Source organism: Hyperoodon ampullatus (genome assembly GCF_949752795.1).
Source record: "Hyperoodon ampullatus genome assembly, chromosome: X".
Taxonomy (NCBI): domain Eukaryota; kingdom Metazoa; phylum Chordata; class Mammalia; order Artiodactyla; family Ziphiidae; genus Hyperoodon; species Hyperoodon ampullatus.
In genome coordinates this window covers 21,439,983-21,467,894 of record NC_136913.1, presented here as the reverse complement: position 1 = coordinate 21,467,894, position 27,912 = coordinate 21,439,983, and the positions used below count along the sequence as shown (strand labels likewise).

The window sequence follows — 27,912 nt, the reverse complement described above, 5'->3', positions numbered from 1 at the left end:
TCTCGCCAAAGAGTGGGCCTTCAAGCGCAGCGTGGCCCCGCCCCCGGGCAACGAGGCCCCGCCCCCGCCCACGGCCGTGCTGCCAGGGTGCGGTCCTGGGGAGCAAAGTCTAGTCCGGCATCCGCGATCGCTCTCCCTCTCCCGCCTTCCATTGCCTCAACTTCCCTCCGCCTACCGGCGCGCCGGGCCCGGGTCTGTGGTCACGTGCACGGCGGCGGGCAAGCGCCATGAGGCGGGCGGCGCTGCGGTAGGTAGCCGGGGGCCTGGCGGGGCGCGGACCGGGGGGCGCCCACGCCCGCCCTCCGCGCCGCTTGCTGGCCCGGGCGGAAGGAGCGGGCTGCGGAGGGCGGAACTAGTGCCGGGGCTTTTGGGCAGAAAATAGGGCTGGGTGGGGAAGGGCGGCCGCCTACCGCGACCCCGCCGGTCTAGGGTGGGGCCCCGCGCCCCTGGGGCCCCGCGCCCCCCACCCCCCACCTTCGCGTGTTCCGTCTCGGAGTTTGATGTTAAAAGCGAAGCGGCACTTTAAGGGAGGAAGTTGGGCGTTCCCTGAAATTCCTATCTCTTTGCTCATCAGGGGGGTGGTTTGGAGTTAGCCCCTTGTCAGAAAGCTAGTACTTAGGGTTGCACGTTCCTTTTCCGGTCCTCTGCCCTCCTTTGCAGAGCGTTTTAAAGGTTGAGTGCTTGACTGACTTGGACTCTGACTTAAGTGTGGGTAGAGATCGCAGGGCACCTTTTGGGCTTGCTGGACCTCAGGACTGTGTGACCAGGGCCCCTGGTGCTGATTGCACTTTACTTTCACTGAGTGGCAAGGCCGGTAAGGCTAGGTGGGGGAGTGGCTTTGATTGGGCCCCTTTGACAAGGAGGATGCCTTTTTGTGTAAGTCATCATCCCAGCTTGTCCAGTTAAGGCGTAGGGCTTTAGACTCCAGGGCATGTCTGGCTCTCCCCCAGCCTCCTTCACCGGAGCACTCCGGCTGTTCCAAGTTCTTTTCTGCCTAGTTGGGTCCCAGGGGGCTCACCCCTGTTGCAGCTTCTGAATTCATCCCGCTATAGGTATGCCAGCCCCCCGGTGTGGCCCACAGTGGCTCCGAGTGACAGTGATCCCCAGCAGTTCTCTTGGGGGCCCTGGATCTCTCTCATTGTCCCTGTGGACCTTGCTCTCAGTTGAAAAAGGTTCTCTGCGTCTCTCTGTCTCTCTTATTCTCTTATTTACTTCGTTATACTGTTTGAAGATGGGTTGAAGGTCATTACAAGAAGAGCCACAGTTGGCTTTAGCTTGCATTGGACATGATGTGACAGGCCTTCTGCAAGCTCCAGGGTTTGGTTCATGTGTCTTCTCCCAGGAAGCCTTCCTTGGTCTCTCCTCCCCCCCAGTTTGGAAGTCCTCTGTCTTTGCCCTGAACTCCTTATAAACCTGTGGCTCGTTTCCTTTGAGTCCTGTTGAATCTTAAGCAGGTACTCCATTAGTGTCTAGAGAGAGAAAGAGTACATAAATGAATACAGACTGTCTGACATGATTAGGTTATTTGACTGGTTGGCAATCTTTGTACTTCTTTTTTCCCCCAACTCACAAAAGAGTCATCTGAATTTGTTTAGTCTCTAAATTGAGGCATTTCCCCAGAGTGGAGGGCATATGAGTGGCACTGCCTGTTTTTGTACTGAAAACTCTTCCCGGACACCCACCCTAAGCTTGGAACCCAGAACAGCTAAGACACTTACGTTCACACCTTCGTGCGACTTTTGTGACTCCCTTGGCTAGCCTTGGAGAGGTTGGGCTCCTTGGTCTCCTTTTACTGGAAAGGTTGAAAATCATGGAGTCCTAGGGCCTGACTGTAGAGGCCTCTTGACAGTTTCTTCTAAAGGCCTAGGGATTTGCTGTAGGTAAAACTCCTGAGGGCTTCTCAGGGAATAAGCCATTAACCCTGAGGTACTGAGGTGTTAAGCAGTGATTGAACCATTCCCCTGCTCCCTCCACCTCAGTGTTGCATACATTAAGGGAAGTAGCCTGAGATTGTGAGAAGAGCAGTTTCCTTACATGTATGGTGTGTATGAGGTGGGGACGGATTAGAAGAGCTGGGCTCTATCCAGTGTGCCAGTTGACTGGCAGGGGAAAAGTCATCTAATTCCTTTCGGCCTCAAGTTTTTTCAGGAGGTTGGTCTGAATCACAGTGTTTTAAGTCTAGGGGCCCATGGGGGTGTCAAAAGGGAGTGGTCTGTGAACCATCTGAAATAGTATATACCATTTTGTGTATCAATAAAAATGTATTCCCCCCCAACAACTACTGGGCACGAGGGTCCACAGGTTTCATTTGATTATCAGTAGGGATTATATCAAATTGTAGTGAAAAGTTACAATCAGCCGAATGTTCACAAGAGAATAGAAATTTATATACCAGTAATATATATATATATTTTAAATAAATTTATGTATTTATTTTTGGCTGCGTTGGGGCTTCGTTGCTGTGCGCGGGTTTTCTCTAGTTGCGGCGAGCAGGGGCTACTCTTGGTTGCGGTGCGTGGGCTTCTCATTGCGGTGGCTTCTCTTGTTGCGGAGCACTGGCTTTAGGTGTGCGGGCTTCAGTAGTTGTGGCTCGCGGGCCCAGTAGTTGTGGCTCACGGGCTTCAGTAGTTGTGGCATGCAGGCTCTAGAGCACAGGCTCAGTAGTTGTGGCACACGGGCTTAGTTGCTCCGTGGCATTTGGGATCTTCCCGGACCAGGGCTCGAACCCGTGTCCCCTGCATTGGCAGGCGGATTCCCAACCACTGCGCCACCAGGGAAGCCCTAATCAATGATTTTTTTTTTTTTTTTTTTTTTTTTTTTTTGCGGTACGTGGGCCTCTCACTGTTGTGGCCTCTCCCGTTGCGGAGCACAGGCTCCGGACGCGCAGGCTCAGCGGCCATGGCTCACGGGCCCAGCCGCTCCGCGGCATGTGGGATCTTCCCGGACCGGGGCACGAACCCGCGTCCCCTGCATCGGCAGGCGGACTCTCAACCACTGCGCCACCAGGGAAGCCCTAATCAATGATTTTTTAAAAAGCACTCACATTAGGCCTTTGCTGTGTTACAGGGATATGTTTTCAAATTTATTATGGCAGTACGCAACCAACAGGGCTGCAGGACCACAGTTTTCCAAATAATTTGGCCCAAGTGTTTCTCTGTATTCATCAACTCCCTCTTTACTATCTCCGTTTGAGTCTCCATTCAGAGATGGTCCATTATAGTGCCTGGCTTATTTCCAAATTTCTGGTCATTTTTGACTTTTAGGGGAGGCTTTGGAGAAGCATGCCTTTCTGGAATAGAGTTTTTTAAGTATTTTTTTTTGGCTGCGTTCGGTCTTCATTGCTGCACACAGGCTTTCTTTAGTTGCTGTGAGAGGGGGCTACTCTTTGTTGCGGTGGGATCTTCCCAGACCAGGGCTCAAACCTGTGTGCCCTGCATTGGCAGGTGGATTCTTAACCACTGTGCCACCAGGGGAGTCCCCATGGTCAGGCTCTTAACCTCTGTATACTACACTGTTTTTCACTCAGGCAGGATGGGATGGTTTTCATCACTTTTCAGAAAATGCTGCTTCTTAAGGAACAAAACAGAAATGCTTGTATATATGTGTATTTACCCAAATATGTGAGATCAGTTTTACAGCTCCTATTAGTTTGTGATGAGTATTCACAGTATTTAGCCATTCAGAGTCAGATCTCATTTCTTATATTGGAATCATCTACTGCAACTATTATTATTGCTAATTAATGTATCGAGGGCATGATTTTTTTGCTCTTTCAGCTAATAGTAGCAATGGAAGATTTTAGCTTTTTCCAGTGTGCTTTTTAAAACCTGATATATTCAGTTGCAGAACGATAGTTTCTGAGAAGGCAGAAGGAAGGACCACATGCTCTTGTTTCCTTCAGTGAGGGATTTGAACCTACAGAAAATACATAAAATGAAATAGTGAAAAAGAAAAAAGTTTAACTCATGTTCTGAGAAAATGCAAATTAGAAGGTCAAGAACAAGAAGACTGAAATATTAATTCACATATAAAAGTACATAAATGGAAAATTTATTGTGAAAAAATAAACCACAACTATGTAAGATAGAGGCTTGTTAGCTATGTGATTGGAGAATAAACACAAAACCAAAACCCCAAACGCTTTAGGAAGCATTCCAGTCTTAGTGAACCAGCAGGGATTGTATCAGGGCCAGTGTGATGAGTGGGTGGCTAAGGAGTTGAATTAGCCAGTGAGCATGTGCTGCTATTTTTGTGTTCTTTGCAGTTAGAGTAGTTGACTTGGTGAAAGGACCAGGATTTGTTCTAGTAGGACAAGTATCAAAACTACATGGAGATTTTACCAAATATTTTTACTCAGAGACTCTTCCTGTATGCTGTAATTCAGAAGAGAAATCTATAGTAAATTTGGGCTCTAAAGAAAATTTAAAATATGCTGTTTAAAAATAGGTTAGTCATCATTGGACCTGGCATTAGGTAGTAAGAATTTACTAGTCACTTGAGCTAGAATGAGTAAGAGTATCTGGGGTTCTCTACCTTTTCAATGCCTTGCCTTCTTCCACTGTGCTCTCAACAGATCAGTTTGTCAGTCCCTGATACTACACGTGTGTTATCCCTGATAGGATAGTGTGTGGTTAGGAGTCAACAGTTAAGCAATAGTGAGCCAGAATCAAGTTAAACAACTTATTTTGGGAGAACAGTTTTGGCACATTGGGGTAAATAGCTTTGACTTTATTCCATTGGGGAGTAGGAAATTTCTGCCTAGGTCCAATAAATACTCTCTTTGAGTAACCCTGGAAAGGGTTAATTCTGTTTTCAAAGTTGATTGACTTATAATTGGGTTTAGCTTATTTATTGAGGAAGTATGGTATGACAATAACAAAATAAATGTTCATAATTCGTTTACTCAGCTGTTTACCAGCTTGATTCTGGCCTTCTGAACCTAATAAGAATAAATCCATTAAACCTGGTTGATATCTTTTATTTATTTTGTAGATCATTACCTAATTGGTCTCTGCTCTCAAGAAATGTTTACTATGATTGGAGAGATGATTTACGGAGTAGCCTCATATGCAAATATACATACACTTGAGAAACATGTAAAGACCCTATAAGACAGTATTTACTAAGGGTGTGGGATGGCTGAGTGCTCTGGAGGAGGCACAGGTCTTTGGGGTTGCCAGGGAAGAAGTCATGGAACCTTCTTGAAGCGTGTTTCATCTTGTTTTGTAGGCTTTGTACCCTGAGCAAAGGGCTGCTTGCTCCCAGCAGAGGACTGACTCAAGGATCTCAGAATCCCGAGAAACAGAGAGTCTTCCACATTCATGAAGGCAAGCATGGGTGTTTACCTTTTAGGCCTATGTGGGGGGACAACCCTGCTTTATTTACGAAGCATGTAGATAGACAGTTTAGGGCAAATGAGGCATACTAAAGGTAGATCTTTCATAAACTTCTCACTTAGAAAATGACCAGGATAGCTTGGGGTAGAAATCACATACAGTACTTGAGCTTTGGTTCCTGGGAGCCTTGGGGACTGAGCTCTTTTAGTTAAATGATTTCTGCTTCCTTTGTGTAGGTACTGAAGTGGAAGGCATGGAAAAAAGAGATCTAATGCATAAGCAAGAGACAGGTCCTTCAGCTGTACCAACAAAACGCTCCTAGTCTATAGTTTTGTTAGAGGGACCCTGTTAATTGAAGTTAATTTCAGTAACTAATCCATATGCAAACTATGGATGTCTTTGTCAATGTAGGAATATTCATTATAATGAAAACTGGGACTTGTTTAAAGGGTCCAAATAAATATATATGTATATATATAATTTAAAATTCTGCTTTGTTTCTTGGCCCTCAACACTTGCCTTTCTTCTTACACTGAATATAAACTAGTAATAATCATTTTATGTCACTGAGCATCTGTAGTCTGTGTACTACTTGGGATACTTTCTGTTCATTCTTTTATTCAAGGAACTCAGGAGGAAAAAAAATCAGAAATAAGACTAATTTACTAATGGATATTTTTGGTGCAGTACTACTCTATGATTTCATTGTAATTAGAGTTTCCACCTAATTTATGGTATATAACAATTGTGGGTGTTTTGTTTTTTTTTTCCTTTGGCCGTGGCTTGCAGGATCTAAGCTCCTTGACCAGGGATTGAACCCTGGCCCTGGCAGTGAAAGTGCCAAGTCCTAACCACTGGACCACCAGGGAATTCCCTATAACAATTGATAGAAAAATCAACCACTTTTTCATGAAAATTAAGATGTATGTTCATCTAACCATATTTGGTTTTGATCAAATATTTAGTTGTTGAAGGACCAAGGATTGCTATAGTTAATTTTCTGTAACCAGAATATGTATTTTAAAATGATAGAAAAAAAACACATGAACTCAAAACATTATTTAAAATCCTATAGATTTATTTTTTAGTATTGACTTACTACTGCTTATCTAATTTATTTCCCCTTTATCCATATAGCATGTTCACCAATACATGTGAATCATGGTGTGTGTGGTAATCAGTATCAATTTTTTTATAAGTGCTTAAATTTTTTTTCGCACTAATTCATTCTTGCACTTTTGGGCAATGGGCATTAACTAAACTTAAATTGCTTTTTTTTGCCTTTCCTTTTTTGCTTCATTTTTCTTGCCTCAACTTTTCTAACATTTAGGGTAGTATACATATATGAGAAATCAATTAGAGTGAGACTCAAATTTTGATATTAGTCTTAGTTCCGCTGCCTATAAGAAGATAGGCAGGGATTCTGTTCATAATATCTCCATCATAAAGGGACTCCTACCAACACTGATACAGCCCCAGCAGATGAATAATTGGAGCTATCCTTTTTTGCTTGTTTGTATAAATCCCAGTGATTGACACAAGGATATTCTTTTCTGCACTAAGGAGACAATAGTTGTTTCAAGTTTTCGGGAAGCAGAGGCCTGATCCCTTCCCTGAGCTGTTTGCTTTGTGGCGTTAAATGGAAATTCATGGATCTTTGAAGCTTTTGAGTGCATGAATCGCTTTTCATAGTTCTTGAGCTTGTTGCCATAATCCATTTCTTACTTTCTTTGTTTCATGGAATGACCTCTTTATTTTTGTTTCAGTTCGAGATAAGTTGCGGGAGATAGTAGGAGCATCCACAAACTGGAGGTACGTGCTCTGTGTTTATTCGTTCTTCTATCCCTAAGTGGTGTGCTAGGCTGTGTTTAGGCTCAGTTGATGGTCCCACTGTAGGAATGGGGGGAACCCTTTGTTCAGAAATGGGTTGAGAGGTTTTTTTACTTGGGGGAGAAGATCAACATTCCAACATACTCATCAGTTGATGCTTTGTTGTCATAAAATCATGTAATTTACACGTACTCTGCATTTTTCAAAGTGCATTCAGCAGTATTACCTCACTGATTCTCAGTGAAACTTGTGATGTGTTTATGACATATGTTCCTGTTCTTTTTTTGCACGTGATGAGATTGAAACTCAGACATTGAGTGATTGAGTATCAGGTTTGGGACTTGAACCCAAGTTTCCTGGTTTTTCTATTTCATGCACCCTGATTACTGCTTATTGTCAGGTCACAATTAACCAGGCCTCCCATACAATCTTTCTCTTTTCTCTTAGTATTTCCCTGCTTAAAGTAGGATAATATCCCTCTTGGTGCGTAGAATTTTGAGGCTAAAATGAGATAAAAAGAAAAAGCATAATAACAATAATAATCTATTTGGTATAAAAATTATCTAATGACTTCTTCTTATCTCTTTATTTGAAAAATTTCAATTTTCTGAAAAGTAGAAGAAATGAATACCTTTGTTCCCACTATCTGAATTGGATACTTATGAATGTTTTTCCAGATTTGTCAATATACATATACTGGCTAAACTATAAAGGTATCGTGACACTTCAGCTCCAGTTATATTCCAACACATCTCTAATAAATAAATATATTTTCCTATGTAACAAAATCAGCAGTCGTGCATCTCCAACAAATAAGGTATTCTCTTACATAATGAAATTGACAGTAATTCCCTAATAGCATATTATTTACCCATATTCAGAATTCCTCAATTGTTCCCCACATATCTTTTATAGCTTTTTTTAAAAAAAATCAAGATCCGGTAAACAATTGCATTACTGCATTTCGTGGTTATGACTCTTTAGTCTCCCCTAATCTAGAATAATAGTTATCCCTCCCTCCTTTTTTTTTTCCCCATGAGCTTGATTTTAAAGAGACCAAGCCATGTGTCTTGTTAAATATTCCACATTCTGGATTTACCTGGTGCCATTTAACTTGTTTGTCAGTTCCCTCCCTATATTTTTGTAGGCTACACTTTTCTGGCAATAATACTTCATAAGTAAAGCTTAGAAAGAGTGATATTGTCAGCATTTTAGTTCCCTATCCCCTTGTCTCTCTCTTTTCTTCCACCTTAATCGTCTCTTCTTTTTCTTCCCTTTCTGTCTCCTTTTCATATTCTGTTCCTCTTTACCTTTTGCTCTGCCTTCCAAACTTCTTTTGGATATACTCCATTTTCCCTCCTCTGTCTCTCCTTCCTGAAATTGAAGGCAGAGAGAGAGAGAGCTGGGGCACAGAGGATACGAGACTTGTCAAGGTGAGAAATGGGAATATGGAGTTCAGTGGCTATGTTGTTCTTTAGCGCAGATACATATATTTACACTCTATTATGTCCATTTCTGTATTTTAAATTTCATTTCAAAGATTCTATTCTTTGAATACACTTTTTTTTTTTTTTTTTTTTTTTGCCATACGCGGGCCTCTCACTGTTGTGGCCTCTCCCGCTGCGGAGCACAGGCTCCGGACGCGCAGGCTCAGCGGCCATGGCTCACGGGCCCAGCCGCTCCGCGGCATGTGGGAGCCTCCTGGACCGGGGCATGAACCCGCATCCCCTGCATTGGCAGGCGGACTCTCAACCACTGCGCCACCAGGGAAGCCCTGAATACACTTTTTGATGAGGGTGAATATATAGTTCGTTTGGATATATCTATATCACTTATAAGTGTATTTTTCTTATCTACTAGCCTGAGAAATTTTAGATTTCACCAAGTGGCAGGTAGGAAGGGAAGGAAGGAAAAGGAGATGAGGTAGGTCCAGACCTGCTATTTCCTCTTTTGGTGGTGTCTGACTGACCTGTATGTCACTGGAGTTGGGGGATAGCACCGTCCTATGTTTTATGAAGCTTGTGTCCTTTCTTTTCAGAGACCACGTGAAAGCAATGGAGGAAAGAAAATTACTTCATAGTTTTTTGGCTACGTCACAGAAAGGACTGCCACCTAGGAGAATGAAAGACAGTTACATTGAAGTTCTCTTACCTTTGGGCAGTCAGCCTGAATTACGAGAGAAATACTTGACTGTTCAAAACACTGTAAGGTAACACGGCACTATTTCTGTTTGTGTCATTTGTTTTTATTTTATTCCTTTCTTTATTACAACTTTGAGATATAATTCACACATCATACTGTTCACTTATTTAAAGTGTGTGAGTCTCTGGTTTTTCATATATTTAGAGAGTTGTGCTACCATCACCATAATCAATTTTGGTAGATATTTATCACCCCATAGTGTTATTTTTTAAAGGGTGATCATTATGATTTTCATTTCATCACAGTTTTCTTTATTTCGCAGGTTTGGCAGGATTCTTGAGGATCTTGACAGCTTAGGAGGTACTGATATTTTAGTATTTTTAAACTGGTACTTACAGTAATACATTGAATCCTCTGGCTGGAAAGGGTCTTTTTTTTTTAACATCTTTATTGGAGTATAATTGCTTTACAATGGTGTGTTAGTTTCTGCTTTATAACAAAGTGAATCAGTTATACATATACATATGTTCCCATATCTCTTCCCTCTTGTGTCTCCCTCCCTCCCACCCTCCCTATCCCACCCCTCTAGATAGTCACAAAGCACCGAGCTGATCTCCCTGTGCTATGCGGCTGCTTCTCCCTAGCTATTTTACATCTGGTAGTGTATGTCCATGCCACTCTCTCACTTCGTCCCAGTTTACCTGGAAAGGGTCTTTTTATTCTTTAACTTGCGCAGATGAAGATATTCTAAACGAGCAGAAAAAGAAGGGCATCTCCTACTTCTGAATTGTTATAATTATTTAATTAAATTTACCGAAAAGTTGCAGAGTACAAAGAGTTGTTCTTCCCTGAATCGTGTGAGTATGTTGCTGACACGATGCACATCACCCCCAAATAGTTTCACGTGTATTTCCTACAAACAAGGACATTCTCCTTCATAACCACAATATAACCCTCAAAATCAATAAATTAACACTGATATTTAGACAGTCTAATCCTCAGACCCTATTCAACTTTGGCCAGAGGTCCTTTATAGCAGAAGGATCCAGTTCTGAATCACATGTTGCATTTAGTTGTTGTGTCAGGGATAGTTCCTCAGTCCTTCACTGACTTTAATGACCTTGATACTTTTGAAGGTTATGGGCCAGTTCTTTTGTGGAATTTCTCTCAATTCGGGTATGTTTGATGCTTCCCCAAAGTTAGATTTGGGACTTGCATCTTTGGCAGGAGTGTCCACAGAAGGAATGCTGTGTTTTTATTGCATCTTAGCAGGTAGTGCATAATTCTAATTTGTCCCATTACTGTGATGTTAACTTTGATTCCTTGATGAAGGTGGTGTCTGCCAGGCTTCTTTGCTGTAAAGTTACTCTTTTCTCCTTTGTAATTAATAAGTACCTTGAAGGGAGGTACTTTGAGACCTTGTAAATATCCCATTTTTCATTAGACTTTTATCAATTACTTTAAAATCAGTATGGACTCAGGGATTCCTATTTTACTGAATGGATTGTAATATATTTCTATCATCTGTTTTGATGCTCAACTTGTCCCAGGACTGCCCTTTATTCTTCACGCTGGCTTCTGTGGATTTTTTTTTGCCTGTGTCCCCATCATTCTTTGAGCACTTCCTCACTTTCTGGTGCATCATTTCTAGGCTCATTTGTACTTTCCCTGCCCTAGTCCTGGAATCAGCCAAATCTCTGAGGAGCCCTGATTCTTTTTAACGGAGAATGATATTTAGAAAGCAAGATCTGGGTGCTGGGAGTTGTCATTGTTGCTGGGGTATCACTATTCCTCTGTGCTTTCAGTGGATGAGCTGGGGAATATATGCACGTACATGTACATTTACATCTATACCTGCCTGCCTGTATGTGTATTCCTTCCTTCCTTCCTCTCTCCCTCCCTCCCTTCCTTCCTCCCTCCCTGTCTCTCCCTCCTTACCTATCTACCTACCTGTCTGTCTGTCTGTCTATCTATCTGTCTATCTTTCGGAACCCTGGGTTCATACTGATAGTTCCAATTCTGATTCAACCACAGGTTCATTCTTAATTCCTCCCTTTTCATATTTGTAATTCCCTTCTCCAGCTGGCTCCATTATCTGTAGTACATTTACTTATTTGATCAGTTCCCCCGTATGTAGCCAATTTCATATCGCCGCCACCCCGAAACCCGCATGGATGCTCCCCTCACCTCAGTGGGATTCTGCTCCATCCCAGGTCCCCCTCCTCATTGTGCTCGGGCTGCGGCATGCTGGGCCATCGCTCTCACTGCCTCCCTGCGTATCTTCCTGACCCCTCTTGGGCTTCAGCACCCGACTCTGGGCTGTCTGTCTTGCTTGCTCCTACGTAATGGCTTTTGGACTGAAATGTTGGGAAAGGGTTTAAAAAAAAGGCTCTAATAATCTTTAAAATAGAGACACAATCCATTGTTAGGCTCACGGCTAGCTATATTTTTCTTCAGATTAAATAAACCTGCTTTAAAATTCTTATTGGCCTTTTAAAAAAGAATCACACACACACACACACACACACACAAACACACACACACACACTCACTTGACTTCGGTTTACTTAGGTGTCCCTATATATACAAACTCCCCTGCCACTACCCTGTTTTTCTTCATCACCTCCTGTTGATGGCCAGTCCCTTTCACCTGTTCACTTGATTCTATTCCTTCTGTTTCTTCAAGGAACTTGCCTTATCACGTACCCTGAAGATATCTCCCTTATATCTCAAGCCTTTTCTCAACCTCACTTTTCCCTTAACTTCTAAACATATTCAAGGCTCTTGCATCTTACAATGAAAAATAGATAAAATCTCCTTCCCGTATAACACTCTCCAGTTTTCTTTCTCTGTCACTTTAGAGCTAACTTTGTGTTCTGGCTTCTGCTCCTCCATGCCGTTGTCCCCTTTACTGTGTGATCTCATGGGTGCTTCTCAGGGTTTACCTGACGCCTTTGAAGTTCCTCGTGATGTCGAACTCACCCTTGGGCTTTGGTGACATTTCCTCCTGCCTCTCAGGCTGCTACTTCCCAGTCTCCTTTGTAGATTCCTCTTTCTCTGTTGATCCTTTAAATGTCGCTTATCTTCAGGGTTTTGTCTGCTGCCCTTTTTGTTGTTGGTGTCTGCACTTTCTCTATAAATAATCTTCAATCCCAGTGCTTCAGTTGCTCTCAGCATGTGGAATACTTAAGAAGCTACATTTCCTGGCCTGCTTTGTGAGTTGCAGACCAGTTTGTCCTCCTGCCTACTGGCCATCTTCCTTTGGATGTGCCGTGGATGTCTCAAATTCAACATGTTGAAAACAGTCCATTCTGCTGTTCCTGTGCTGTATTCTCTTTCTCAGTGAATGGTACACCATCTTCACTCGTGCAAGTTAGAAACCTGAGTTAATTCAAGTCTTGTCAAACCTGCCTTCTTCTTAGCTCTTGGATCTTTTCTCTTGCCTTCACTTCCACTAATGCTGTGGAAGGTCAAACACTTAGGATATCTTTTCTGGGTACCACAAGTTTTTTGAATGGAGTTTCTTGCCTTTCGCCCCTCATCCCCCCAGTACATCCTTTAGCAGGTGCATGGATGAAAGGGTTTATTGTTACTCAACAAATATTTATTGAGCACAGACCCTGTCCTGAGGGTTGATGATAAAAAATTTGTTTTTAATAAATTTATTTATTCTTTTATTTTTGGCTGCGTTGGGTCTTCGTTGCTGCACACGGGCTTCCTCTAGTTGCGGGGAGCGGGGACTACTCTTTGTTGAGGTGTGCGGGCTTCCCATTGGGGTGGCTTGTCTTTGTTGAGGAGCATGGGCTCTAGGCGTGTGGGCTTCAGTAGTTGTGGCACGCAGGCTCAGTAGTTGTGGCTCACAGGCTCTAGAGCGCAGGCTCAGTAGTTGTGGTGCATGGGCTTAGTTGCTCCGTGGCATGTGGGATCTTCCCAGACCAGGGCTCGAACCCGTGTCCCCTGCTTTGGCAGGAGGATGCTTAACCACTATGCCACCAGGGAAGCCCCGATGATACAAATTTGAATGAATCATAGGGCAAGCAGGGAGACCACTATAAAGAAGTACAGTGCAATTTTAAATGAGTTGATATTTGTAAGATACATAGAACCAGCTTTGCACCTTTAAATGCTTGTTAAAGTATGGAAAGTACACAGGTAACGACAGGGTGGTGTAGGAGCTGAGGGTGAGACAGGGAAGGAGGGAGAACTCTGAGCCAAATAATAGCTTCATGATTAGGAAAGAGTCAAGAGGAAAACAGGTAGCCGAGCCCTTGTGATTTGTTTCTCTTTTTTGAAGATGTCTGATGCTGTCAGACTCATGTGCTGGGGTCTTTTTCTGATTTAGGCACCGTGTCTCTGTTGAGTGGTAATAAGCCACTTGGCAGGCCTGAGCTTTGGGCTTCAGTTTCCTCACCAAATCTAAAATTGAACAGTCAGAGTAGAGGATTCCCAGATCTCTTCAATGTATAAAAAAGTCTTTGGTTCTAGGAAAAGACCACTAGTGGAATATGGAGGATTGGGTCTTCAAAACCAGATAAGACTTTTTATGGATTTCAGGGAGTAAATTGTGAATGTTAAAAAATAAATTTGCTTTTCCTTTATTTGGTTCTCTTCTATTTTCCTACAGTTCTTATTTGCTACATGCACAACAAAATTCATTCGGCTAGGATGTCTCCTTTATCGATAGTTACAGCCCTGGTGGACAGGATTGGTAAGTGATATTATTTTCTAGACATACTTAGAATTTTTAGTAATTACAAAATATTATTGAGATTAGAGGAAATGTTTTCCTTTTATGGGGGAATTTTTATGTATATATGTGCATATGAAAATGTCTTGATTGCAATATACCAAGATATTTATTATAATTATCTTTGGGTAGAAGAGTTTTGCATGATTCCAGTTTTATTTTTTATATTCTTTGCATTATCTAATTTTTCAAAAATTATTTTTGAAAAATTATTTTTAGTTTTGAAGACAAAAAGGAAATATAGTGGAATTTGCCAAAATTTCAAATGAAATTGTCCTTTTACAGTATAGAACATTGGAGTATGGTTTGGGCTCAGGTTGATTTTTCTGTTTTGTAGATATGTGTAAGAAGAGCTTAAGCCCAGAACAGGACATCAAGTTCAGTGGCCATGTTAGTTGGGTTGGGAAGACGTCCATGGAAGTGAAGATGCATATGTTCCAGGTGTGTCTGCGCCCGAAGACTGCCCCCTTGTTCCAATACAACCAGCTAGTCTCAGTGAAAGAAAAGCTTATTCACCTGTCTATCCATAGACAGATATATAGTTCACCCATTTATAGAAAAACAATTCAAGTTCACGTCATACAGATGGTGTGTTATTAATATCCTCCTCCTGGACAAAGACTGACACGTAATTTGGTGTTTATGCTTACTGTTTATTACTTTGAAATCATATGCAGCTCCATGTTAAGGTACTTGTTTCTAGTTTTGCCCCAGAGAATTTCCCTGCAGTCTGAGTTCTGTTAAGCATGAATGGGATTGGTGACTGTTAGTTTCCTAGGGCAGCTGTAGCAAAGTACCACAAACCATGTGGCTTAAAACAACATAAATTAATTGTCTTAACAATTGGGAGGCTAGAAATCCAAAATGAAGGTCTCAGTAGGACCATGCTCTATCTAAAACTTGTAGGGGAGAAGTCTTCTGTGCTTTCTTCCTAGCTTCTAGTGGTTTGCTGGCCCTTTGGCATTCCTTGGCTTGTAGTTGTAACACTTCAGTCTCTTCCTTCTTCATCACATAGCATTTTTCTCTTGTGTGTTGGTGTCTCTTCTCTTCTTTTATTTATTTATTGGCTGCGTTGGGTCTTTGTTGCTGCATGTGGGCTTTCTCTAGTTGGGGCGAGTGGGGAGCTACTCTTTGTTGCAGTGTGTGGGCTTCTCACTGTGGTGGCTTCTCTTGTTGCAGAGCATGGGCTCTAGGCGTGCGGGCTTCAGTAGTTGCAGCATGTGGGCTCAGTAGATGCGGCATGCGGGCCCCTAGAGTGCACGGGCTTCAGTAGTTGTGGAGCGTGGGCTCAGTAGTTGCAGCACACGGGCTCAGTAGCTGTGGCTTGCGGGCTCTAGAGCACAGGCTCAGTAGTTGTGGCGCACAGGCTTAGTTGCTCTGCGGCATGTGGGATCTTCCCGAACCAGGAATCGAAACCGTGTCCCCTGCATTGGCAGGCGGATTCTTAACCACTGCGCCACCAGGGGAGTCCTCTTCTCTTCTTATAAGGACATCAGTGATACTGGATTAAGAGCCCACCTACTCCAGTGTGACTTCATCTTACCTGATTACATCTGCAGCAACCCTATGTCCAAATAAAGTCACGTGCACAGGTACTGCGGGTTAGGACGTCAACATATCTTGTTGGGGGACACAGTTCAACCCATAACAGTCACTGAGATTACTACAGCAGTTAGGAACAGCCTCTCTAATGAGCAAAACTCAGAATAGCTATTATAAAGAAATGAAGAAATTTGTCAAGAAAAAGTACCTCAAAGAGGATAATAGTACAGAAATCAAATAATTCAGAGTATGTTCAAGATTTCATTGTGAAAACTTACTTAAGAGTGACTTATTCAGTTATGTCAGGGTATTCAGTGGATCTGTCATTCAGATACATTTTTTTCTATTATGGAATTATGAAGCATTTCATGTTTTGGAAAAAGCCTGAAGGTTGCTCTGCAGTAATTAAAGTTATTTGTCAAAATAGGTAAGTAGTTTTTTATTTGATGCTGTATGTAAACAGTTGAATTTTTTAACTTCCATGTTGCTGTAACTGACAGTAATACTGCTTTTAAAGCAAATATTGTAAAGTTGTTGGGGATGCTGCTCTGATTTGTTTGCACCTTTTTTTTTTTTTTTTTTTTGCGGTACGCGGGCCTCTCACTGTTGTGGCCTCTCCCGTTGTGGAGCACAGGCTCCGGACGCGCAGGCTCAGCAGCCACGGCTCACGGGCCCAGCCACTCCGCGGCATGTGGGATCTTCCCAGACCGGGGCACGAACCCGTGTCCCCTGCATCGGCAGGCGGACTCTCAACCGCTGTGCCACCAGGGAAACCCTGTTCGCACCCTTTTTTAATCTTCATGGTTGATGCACAGTGGATTCCTGGCATAAGACCTGCTTTCTAAGGAATCTTGGACAAATAGGTTGAAAAAGAGATACAGGAATTATTGGGAAGAGAGAGCCAGTGAAAATCAGTGCCAGAGAAGTACAGACGTTTGTTTTAAATTTGCATTTCTCATTGGCCATTTTGATTAATAACTCACGGCTTGAGTGATCCTTTATTCCAGAGAGGGAGCTTGGCAATAGGTACCCTGCCTCTGGTTTGGCTGAAATGTAAGTTCAAATCCCAGCTCTGCTGCTTATTAGCCATGTGACTGTGGGCAAATTTCTTGCCTTCTCTGAGATCCTGTTTTGTTATCACAGTAACCACTAATCAAATGTTGGCAATTATATTACTTTATCGTCATTACTATGGAGGTGGTCCCAGATCTCTTCTAGGCTTGACCGTCAGACCTGCCTTTTGGGGTTCCTGTTAGATCTCTCTTCCGAGTGTGCTCTCGCTACCTCAAGTCCAGTGTGTTCCAAACTGAGTGCATCCGCTTCCTTTCCGATCCTGACCCTCCTCCGGTTTCCCCTTTGCCACCCTCCCATTTCTCCCAGCTCCAAACCTTTGTGAAAGCTTTAATTTTTTTTCCCTTTCCTGTGCAGCCTTTTGCCAAGTCTTGCGAATTCATCACCCACAGCTACTCACCAGAGTCCTTTCTTCCCCTTCTCCTTGGCCTCCGTGTTTCATTCAAGCCCTCACTGCCTCTTGTGTGAGTACTTTAGCTATCTTTTAATTACTCTGCCTGCCTCTCATCTGTTCTCTCTCTGTTAATTTTACACATTTCTTCCAGATAGATCTTCCAAAGCCGATCTTCAATCACGTCTCTTCCCTTCTCAAAACCCTTCCGTGACCATTATCTGTGGATCAAAGTCCAAATTGCTTTGACTAGTTAGGATCTAAGGTGCTCCATAAACTAGCACCAACCTACCTTTGTAGCTGTATTCCCTCCAACTTACCGTTCACACACCTTCTTGGAGCGCACAGCTGGAGACCTTGAGCGTCCTAAGAGCAGAGAGTTGTTCACCTTGCATCCCCGGTGCTCAGCACTAGTGGATGTTCATTGTAATACACTGGGACGTAAACAGTAGGTGAGCAGATGAGCCTCCTCGCGCACACTTCTCCCTTTGCCGGGATTCCTTGCGCTCTGGCTCTGCATATCCATATTCCACCTGTGCTTCTGGGTCACTTCATGCTCGAAACCTTCCCTGATCTTTTCAGCTCATAGTACCTGTTCCTTCCCCACGCCTCCTTCCCTCTGACCTTCTCTCCTGGTACCTGCTGTCCTCTGCCCTGCAGAGCTGTATGAACGTCTTTTTTCTTCCACTCGACTATGTGCGCCTCAACAACAGGATCCGGGTGTGAGTCACCTCGGCCACTTCCTGACGGCGTTCATTTAACGTTGACTTAGCAGTGATTTATGGAGTGCCCCATCTGTGCTCGGTGTACAGCAGTGAGCAAAGCAGAGAAAGTTCCATTCTCTTGGAGTTCACACTCTAGTAGTGCTCAGTAGTTAGCTGCCTCAGTTCATTCGTCGGCAGTTGGCAGCCATTGATCTGGTATCTGCTGTCTGCCAGTCTTTGTGTCAATTGCTGGGAAACAAATGAGAATAAAAATGGTCTTTGTTCTCAAGGAGCTCTTGGTGCAGTAGGGAGACAGACACATAAATAAATGATTATGATATAGTAAATTATTACGCACTATTTCTCAACAGGGACACTATTGGCATTGTATGTGGGAAAATTCTTTGTTCTGCAGCACCGTCCCCTGCCTTGTGCGCTGTTTAGCTCTTTGGTTACCCCTCGCTGCGCTAGTAATGTCCCCCAGCTCATGTGACAGCCATCATTAGCGCTGCACATTTCCAGATGCCCTCCGGGGGGTGACATCTTCCTTGCTTATGTTGAGAACCGCTGTCAGGAGAGGACTTTGTTTCCACTTAGGTGGCAAACAAAGGAGGCAGTGATGAACTCTGCCTGCGGAGTAGGGCTGGGGCCGGGGAGGGGAGGAGTGTCTTGAGGAATCCGGCCCTGAGGAAGGCATCTGGCAGAGGCCTGGAGGGGAGGTGGTCAGGTGACAAAATGGGACATTTCAGGACCTCCAAGTTGTTAGCTGTGGCTAGAGAAAGGAATGCAGGCATGCCAGGAGTGTTTGGTGAACACCTAGAGTGGAATCTGGGCTCTGTGGTGGAGGCTTTACATAGAATGCCAGCAGGCGTAGACCAGATGCCGGGGTAAAGGAAGACCTCTTGCAAGGTTTGAACAGGACAGGGAAATAGTAAGATTGGTGAGACTCTTCCGAAAGTTGAGGGGGAAGGCTCATAACGGCCTGAACAGGTAGTGGTGATGAGGACTAGTGTGGGTTTGTTGAGGATGGAACCAACTGTACCCTCAGGTTACGATATGACTTGATGATATGACTCTCCTGGAAGTACAGACTTCTGTACTTCTGTACTTCTGTACAGACTTCTGTACTGAAAAAAAATACCTTAAAATCTCAATGGCCTCTGCATTGTAAATATTTAGCTTAATCCACAGAATTCTCATTGATCTTACCCCTTCTTGGAAGCCCCTGTGCCAGGCTAAGGAAACAAACACATCCTGGTAGTTGGCACACTCAAGTTCCCTGAAAATAGAAATGTCTGGGAGAGCGATGGGAGGTCCGCCTGGTTGTGTGTGCCTTTGGGAGGACAGGTAGGCCTGGAGAAAGCCAGCGTTCTGCAAGATGCGGGACGCTTAAATGATGATGATGCACAAGGTCCCCCCCGTGACCCTTGCCCTTGGGTCCCAGTCACTCACAGCTCCAAGGCCCGTAGTTTGTGCCCATCCCAGCACTTCTCACCCTGTGCACTGTTTGGGTTTTTGGGTGTCTCTCTCCTCCGCTAGACCACAGACTCTTTGCTCTTGCTGCCTTTTCCCCCCTAGAGCCCAGTTGTGTGCCTGGCATCTCAGCAGATGGTGGTTAGTGAAAGCACTCGTCCTCTTTTGCTAATTTCAGCCTCTCCCGAAGCCTGTGATATCAGTTAGGATTGTAGTAGGTTTTCCCAGTAAATGCATTTCTTTCTTTCTTTCTTTTTTTTTTTTTTTGGCAGTACGCGGGCCTCTCACTGTTGTGGCCTCTCCCATTGCGGAGCACAGGCTCAGCGGCCATGGCTCACGGGCCCAGCCGCTCTGCGGCATGTGGGATCTTCCTGGACCGGGGCACGAACCCGTGTCCCCTGCATCGGCAGACGGACTCTCAACCACTGCGCCACCAGGGAAGCCCAGTAAATGCATTTCTTACATCTGCATTTTCTTTCCTTTGTTCTCTAGTTACACGACAATGAATTTTCCCCTGTTTTGGATGCGACATTTGTAATGGTGGCTCGTGATTCTGAAAACAAAGGGTAATTGCGGTTTTTTCCTAATTCTTTATTTTGAAAAATATCAAAGATATGTAAAATTGAAGAGAAGACTTTAATAAATTTCTGGGATACCATCACCTAGACTTAAGAGTTTTAAAATTTTGCCATATTTCTTCTTCTGTTTTTTTAAAGTATATTATTTTCTTTATAATATTTTAAAGCAAATCCCAGACATAATGACATTTCACCTCTAAATACATCAGTGTAGGGCACTGCTTTAAAAATGAGGCTATTTCCTTAAATAACTACATTACCATTAGCACACCTAACAAAAATAATAGTAAGTCTTTAATATAGTCCAATAGTTCATATTCACTTTTTCCCAAATATCTTTAACGGCTTATTCAAATCAGGATCCAAACAAGGTCCACATATTATATTTGATTTGTATATCTCTTAAGTCTGTTTTTTTTGTTAACAGCTTTATTGAGATATAATTGACATACCATACAGTTCACCCATTGAAAGTATACAATTTAATGGCTTTTAGTATATTCATAGAATTGTGCAGTCTCTTCAGTCTGTTTTAATCTGGAATGGTTGTGTGTCCCCACTGTCCCCTTATCCTTTCATATCATTAACTGGTTGAAAGCCCAGATTGATTGTTCTTTACAGTGTCCCACTTTCTGGATTTGTCTCATTGCTTCCTTGTGGTATTTTGTTTTTTAACTTGTTTCACTTTCCCTAGTATTTTCTGTAAATTGAAGTTAGGTCTAAACCTTGATTAGATTTGAGTTCAGCGTATTTGGTGAGAGCATTTCGTAGGTGATGATGTCTCTGTATCTCATATTGTATCATGTCAGAAGGTATAGATTGTCCCACTCATAGTAATGCTGAGATTAGTGTGTGGGTTCAAGTAGGGGCACACTGTAATTTTTGCCTTGTGTAGTTCAGTTTATCCTCTTACGATCAGCAATAATCTACAGGTGTAGTACAGTACAAGGTGTATCCAATGTATCCAATCTTATGAACAGCTAGTTTCCCATCAGTCTTCCTCCAGTGCTTTTAATGTCTTTTGCTGATCATTGCTTTTATCATTTTTCATTAGGGGATGTAAAATGATTCTCAAATTCTGTCATTTCTTTCTATATTTATTAGCTGGAGATCTGTAAAGAAGAGTTTTCCCTTATCAACTAGGGCAATTTGATTTGTAAAGGAAAGTTAGGATCAATGTTTCATTCTTGCTTTTATTTACACATTTACTAGCTAGTGATGACATAGTTTTTCTACTATTTTGCTTTTTAAAAAAGTATCATTGTGCGTTCATGGATTTTAATATAGTAAATGTGTTTTAATAAATTGCAGCCATTGTTCTTCCTGTTTCTCAGAGTGAACATCTTTGGTCAGTGGGAACTCCTTTAAGTTGGTTGCTGTGATAAGCTATTTTGACATTTCCTAGTTAGTCTTTGATAACTTCCTGCTCTCTGGTACAATGAGATGTCTTGGACTCATCCTGTATATTTCCTGCCCCAGGGCTGGAATCAGCCATTTTTCCAAGGAGTCCTCAGGTTCCTTTTAGTGGAAAACTGGTATTTAGACACCAAAATCTGGGTACTAGAACTATATACGTTGTTAATAGTTTGTCATGTTTCTAGGCCTTTTCAGTAGACAGGGCTTGGATATATGTTGAAAAGCAAACAAAAAACCTCATAAATTTATAGTCATTTCCAAGTCCAGTTTAACTGTACAGACTTTAACACTTTATCTTTTTTCTCTTACATTGGATTCTTGGTTCCCTAATGCCAGTTACACCCAAGGCATTCAGACTGGGAAAAACTATTTAATTATGTGTGTGGGAGTGGGGTGGGGGGGGAACGTTACAGGATTGCTGTTTGTACAGGATGGAGTCTAGAGGCCTATGGGAAGTCTAATTTGTTTTAGAAACTTGAGTTAGGAGTCTGCAATGAGAAATCCCTTCTGCTGCATGGAAAGCTGACTTGGAAACCCGACTTAAGATTAAAAACACCCCTTGGTGACTCTGATCCGAGCAAAGAATCCACCCATCTTCTCTAGCTCCTCTCAGCAGCTCCAGCTGACCTGCGGCTCCTCGGGGCTGCCCTGGGGCTCCTTTTCCAGCACTGAGGGCGTTACGTAAAGCTTCTCTCCCAGCTGATGCATTCTAATTTTCCAAACTGCCATTTCTGTACTTTTGTTTCCGTTTTTCTTTCATCCAACCTTTGGATTCTACCACAGTGAAGTACTATCCCTTTCTCAGTGTTTTATTTTGGAAAATTTCACATCTACAGAAATGTAGAAAGAATAATGCAATGAGCACCCATATGCCCTTCACCTAAATTCTCGAATTAACATTTTACCACATTTGCCTTACTCTTGTCCTTTCTCAATAAATACAAACATATATACTTTTACCCCTGGAATTGTTTCAAAGTAAGTTTGAGATGACTTTACCCTAATTCAGCAGGCATCTCCTAAGAATAAGGCCATTCTCCTACATAACCTCAGTGCCTTTATTATATCCAAGAAATTTAACGGTGATACAATTATATTATCTAATATATGATTCATATTCAAACTTTGCCAGTTGTCCCTAAAATATTCTTTATAGCCTTTTCCCCTGAGTCACGGTCTGATTAAGGACCATATATTATAGGCGGTAATCATGTTTCTTTAAATAATTCCCCTTAAAATAATCCCCCTGCCACTTTCTGTCTTTTAAGACATTGACTTCTTACAATTTTTTATTGAAGTATAGTTGATTTACAATGTTGTGTTAGTTTCAGGTGTACAGCAAAGTGATTCAGTTATATATCTATATCTGTATCTATATCTATACCTATATTCTTTTTCAGATTCTTTTCCCATATAGGTTATTACAAAATATTGAGTATAGTTCCTTGTGTTATACAGTAGGTCCTCATTAGTTATTTATTTTATATATAGCAGCATGTATATTTTAATCCCAAACTCCCAATTTATCCCCCTCCCCCAGTTTCCCCTGTGGTAACCAGAAGTTTGTATTCTATGTCTGTGAGTCTATTTCTGTTTTGTAAATAAGTTCATTTGTATCATTTTTTTTAGAGTCCACATATAAGTGATATCATATGATATTTGTCTTTCTCTGTCTGGCTTACTTTACTTAGTATGATAATCTCTAGTTGCATCTATGTTGCTGCAAATGGCATTATTTCATTCTTTTTTATGGCTGGATAATATTCCATTTTGTATATATACCACATCTTTGTTATCCATTCATCTGTCAATGGACTCTTAGGTTGCTTCCATGTCTTGGTTATTGTAAATAGTGCTGCAGTGAACATTGGGGTGCATGTATCTTTTCAAATTATGGTTTTCTCCAGATATATGCTGAGTAGTGGGATTGCTGGATAATATGGTAGCTCTATTTTTAGTTTTTTAAGGAACTCCCATACTGTTTTCCATAGTGGCTGTACCAATTTACATTCCCACCAACAGTGTAGGAGGGTTCCCTTTTCTCCACATCCTCTCCAGCATTTATTATTATTATTATTTAAAAATATTTATTTATTATTTACTTATCTTGGCTGCACCAGGTCTTAGTTGCGGCATGCGTGATCTTTAGTTGTGGCATGCGGACTTCTTAGTTGCAGCATGCATGCGGGCTCTAGTTCCCTGACCAGGATCGAACCTGGGTCCCCTGCATTGGGAGCTTGGAGTCTTACCCACGGGACCACCAGGGAAGTCCCTCCAGCATTTATTATTTGTAGACTTTTTGATGATGGCCATTCTGACTGGTGTGAGGTGATATCTCATTGTAGTTTTGATTTGCATTTCTCTAATAATTAGTGATGTGGAGCATCTTTTCATGTGCCTTTTGGCCATCTGTATGTCTTCTTTGGAGAAATGTCTATTTAGATCTTCTGCCCATTTTTTATCGGGTTGTTTGTTTTTTTGATATTGAGCTGTATGAGCTGTTTGTATATTTTGGAGATTAATGCCTTGTCAGTTGCATCGTTTGCAAATATTTTCTCCCATTCTGAGGGTTATCTTTTCATTTTGTTTATGGTTTCCCTTGCTGTGCAAAAGCTTTTAAGTTTAATTAGGTCCCATTTGTTTATTTTTGTGTTTATTTCCATTACTCTAGGAGACAGATCCAAAAAGATATTGCTGCAATTTATGTCAAAGAGTATCCTGCCTATGTTTTCCTCTAGGAGTTTTATAGTATTGGTTTTACATTTAGGTCTTTAATCCACTTTGAGTTTATTTTTGTGTATGGTGTTAGAGAATGTTCTAATTTCATTTTTTTACATGTAGCTGTCCAGTTTTCCCAGCACCACTTATTGAAGAGACTGTCTTTTCTCCATGTATATTCTTTGCCTCCTTTGTGATAGATTAATTGACCATAAGTGCATGGGTTTATTTTTGGGCCTTCTATCCTGTTCCATTGATCTATATTTCTGTTTTTGTGCCAGTACCATACTGTTTTGATGACTAGTTTTGTAGTATAGTCTGAAGTCAAGGAGCCTGATTCCTCCAGCTCTGTTTTTCTTTCTCAAGATTGCTTTGGCTATTTGGGATCTTTTGTGTTTCCATACAAGTTTAAGAATTTTTTGTTCTAGTTTTGTGGAAAATGCCATTGGTAGTTTGATAGGGATTGAATTGAATCTGAAGATTGCCTTGGGAAGGCATTGACATTTTTGAAGAGTCCAAGAGTCCAGGTTGTCTTACAGAATGTTCTACAACCTATATTTGACTGTTTCCTCATAATTAGAACCAGGTGAAACATTTTGGCAAGTGGCCATATCCTTTTACACTGTGAACTTTCTAGTGTGTAGATAAGTCTGTAACCAGAAGACTCCCCTAACTGTTCAGAGTTCTTATGTGAAGCAGTCAGTAAGTGTTACCCAAAATGAACACCTTCAGTTTTTACTAGGTAATGGCATGTCTTAAAATTTTTCTTTTCTTTTCTTCTCTTTAGGCCGGCATTTGTAAATCCACTCACCCTTGAAAGCCCAGAGGAAGAAGAGCTCTTTAGACAAGGAGAATGTATATTAATTTGTTCATAATAAGATACAATTTAAAAAGCACATTAACTGTACTGCAGAGGAGATTATTTAAGAGTATGTATGGACTCCTCATACCAGTAAAGTGTCCACAGAGTCCATACTTGGAACGGTTTTTATTGATGATACAATATTAAGTGAAGTAATTTGTTTTCTCGCATTTAATGAAATGGGAAATGTATCTTAATGAGATAACTGCTGGTTGGGGCTGTAGGTCAAGGTGATTATAAGTGGTCTCACACTGAGCAGACATGATTTCCTTCTGAAAGCAAAAAATCACTGAAAGTGTTATGTAGCCTCAGCAGCCTCACATCTTCTCTGGGATAGATGTGAAATTTCCAGTGGGCTTTTCGAAATCTGGAAATACTGCGTTTATAGGATCCGAGGCAGCCCCGGTTGGCAACCCAGTGCTGTAGTGTGGCCCTCCTGATCATAGCTCCTTATTGTCTCCTGTTCCAGTGAACAAGGGGACAAGGGTCGCCTTCAGCTCCATGTCATTACTGAAAATGGCTCCCACTGCTGAGGAGAGGACAACCATACATGAGATGTTTCTTAACACGCTGGATCCAAAGTAAGTTCGGACGGTGAGATTCCTGGTTGGGAAAGCATGTAAACCTTGGCCTTCTCCAGAGCTACACTTGCTTGAACATTATTGGGCATTGTTTGCAAATATTTTACTTTTCAGCAGCAAAACCATGGCATTGACAGGGTTTACTCAATCTCCATTTGTACAGGACTATAAGTTTTCGAAGTCGAGTTTTGCCTCCTAATGGAGTGTGGATGGAGAATTCAAAACTGAAGAGCTTGGATATTTGCCACCCTCAGGTATTGGAATTTAGTGAAAAATCTTCTAAACAGGATAACTTGGACTCATGACACTCATCTAAGAGTTGACACGCCTTCAAACTGACCTCTGTTCTATGGCATTGTGAATTCCTTTGTTCTACAGATTCAGATCGTCACAGGGCTTGTATTTATTAATATTTATTTTATGTCCTGTAGGAGCGGAACATTTTCAATCGAATCTTTGGTGGTTTCCTTATGAGGAGAGCATATGAACTTGGATGGGCTACTGCTTGTAACTTCGGGTGAGTTGGATTTAAGGTAGTCTTAACTCCTGAGAAGCCGTTTATACTGCCTCACTCAGTGAAACATTTTGGACCCGTCTGGATGTGTTTGGGAACATATTGTGTTTTTAAATAAATGCCACACTGGTACCAGGTGGGTTTGATCTTTATTTTAGAAGGCTCTCGCTCTGATGTTGTCACTTAGTACATTAAATGCCTGCTGAGAAAAAGGGGTGATGATACGCAGAAGGGAAAAGATGATTTAGGTACTGATCTGGTCACAGTGTCATCTCTTACCATCTGGTATGGTTATTCCCTCCTTCTCTAGGCTTATTCTTTGATCATTTAAAGTTTGCTTCAGCTGATTGTCAGGAAAAAACTAGAAATCATCTGAATTTTGCAGTTGACCCCAAGTACTGTGTTTTCCCAATAGTGGTTCCCGACCATTTATAGTCGCCGTGGATGATATCATGTTTCAGAAACCTGTTGAGGTTGGATCATTGCTGTTTCTTTCTTCGCAGGTAGGTGTGTGATGAGAGATGAAATACAATTTTTATTATTTGGGCCTAGAAGAGAGGTTTTTATATTCTAAAGCCACTGTTTCTCTTATGACTGCTTTCTTCCCCCTTCCTAATGCAATTAACTAACTATGGTGTCCATAATCGCTTAGGTTTGCTTTACTCAGGGAAATTACATTCAAGTCAGAGTACACAGTGAGGTGGCCTCTCTACAGGATAAAGAGCATATGACCACCAATGTCTTTCATTTCACGTTCATGTCGGAAAAAGAAGTGCCCTTGGTTTTCCCCAGAACATATGGAGGTAAGTGGCAAATGACTGCTTGTCCCTAACGAGGGGAACTTTTAAAGACATTTCTCTCCTTTTAAATTGTTGTAGGAAGTACTCTGATGCCCATCAGCCCTAGAGCATATCTTTAGGGGATTGTACTTTTGAGATTCTGCAGCCCTGAAGGCCAGGATGCCTCATGGCATTCAGGTGGCCATTGCTGCTCTGCCTGCCTGGCTGTTGTCTGAAGGGCCAGTGTCAGCTGCAGGCAGCCACTGGTGGTCAGGACCGGTCCAGCCAAAGGGCCAGAGTCGAGGCACTCCCTGGCCCAGCAGCACACGCCTGGTGCCAGTTTTGAATTTTCATTGCTGTCCCAGTGTTCCCAAGTAGTTTTGTGTTTGTATAGTGATTTTCTTAGGTGCTGCACATGTCTCCAGAGCTCTCTCTCTTATATTCCAGAGTCCATGTTGTATTTAGATGGGCAGCGGCATTTCAGCTCCATGAGTGCACCAGTGACCTTGAAAAAGGACTGCCTCATCGAGCCCTAGGAAGACTGCGTTTGTTAAAGGCCAGTGCCCCACAGTGACATGGTTCCTGATGAAGGCCTGAGCAAGTGTATTGCTCTTAGTGTTTATTCTCATCCTCCATAGAGAAGAAGGATGTATTCAGCTTTTAGGTTGATCAGAAAAGTAGAATGAGAGAATGGCTGGGTGGGGCAGAGGGGGAAAGAATTATTGAATAATAAATACTTTCAAGACAAATTGTGAACTTACCACATTTCCTCCTGTCTAGTCAGGAAATGAGGGCTGAATGCCTTTTTATGTGACTGGACACATTCTTTTCTTACACATATTGCAACCATCAATCTACATGGTTTCGTGCCAGGGCATTTGGAGGGCATTCTTTAAACCTGACCTTTACTGCAATTCCCCTGTATTATTTAAATCCCATCAACCCTATGTGATTCCTTTGTATTTTTGCCTCCTTCTATTTCCCAGCTTTTGTTGTTAGCAGAGGTTAGATGAAAAGTTGTAGTAAAGGGATTCAACAAAAGACACAGCATTTGTAAGGATTTGTGGGAAGCTTTAGATCTGAAACCGTACCAAGGAAACACAAAAGACCCCGAATAGCCAAAGCAATCTTGAGAAAGAAAAATGGAGCTGGAGGAATCAGGCTCCCCGACTTCAAACTATACTACAAAGCTACAGTGATCAAGATGGTATGGTACTGGCACAAAAAC

At 42.2% G+C, this 27,912-nt stretch overlaps 1 protein-coding gene across 3 annotated transcripts; it reads left to right on the top strand.

Moving 5' to 3' along the window:
* Positions 1-227: 227 nt before the first annotated feature.
* On the top strand, positions 228-27,400 carry ACOT9 (acyl-CoA thioesterase 9; the record flags this gene model as incomplete). 3 transcript variants are annotated; one of them, XM_079727069.1, is made up of 16 exons in its annotated part: positions 228-247; positions 5,230-5,327; positions 6,474-6,500; positions 7,103-7,148; positions 9,205-9,375; positions 9,631-9,668; positions 13,933-14,016; positions 14,393-14,496; positions 19,729-19,802; positions 24,736-24,803; positions 25,280-25,391; positions 25,555-25,645; positions 25,823-25,908; positions 26,321-26,408; positions 26,558-26,708; positions 27,132-27,400. In XM_079727069.1, the coding sequence occupies 16 exons, from the start codon at positions 228-230 to the stop codon at positions 27,218-27,220; spliced, it is 1,347 nt and encodes a 448-aa protein (XP_079583195.1). In that variant the 3' UTR covers positions 27,221-27,400. The 3 variants fall into 3 exon arrangements, with proteins under 3 accessions (XP_079583195.1, XP_079583194.1, XP_079583196.1); XM_079727068.1 differs by having other exon boundaries at positions 6,474-6,509; XM_079727070.1 differs by lacking the exon at positions 6,474-6,500.
* Positions 27,401-27,912: the final 512 nt, after the last annotated feature.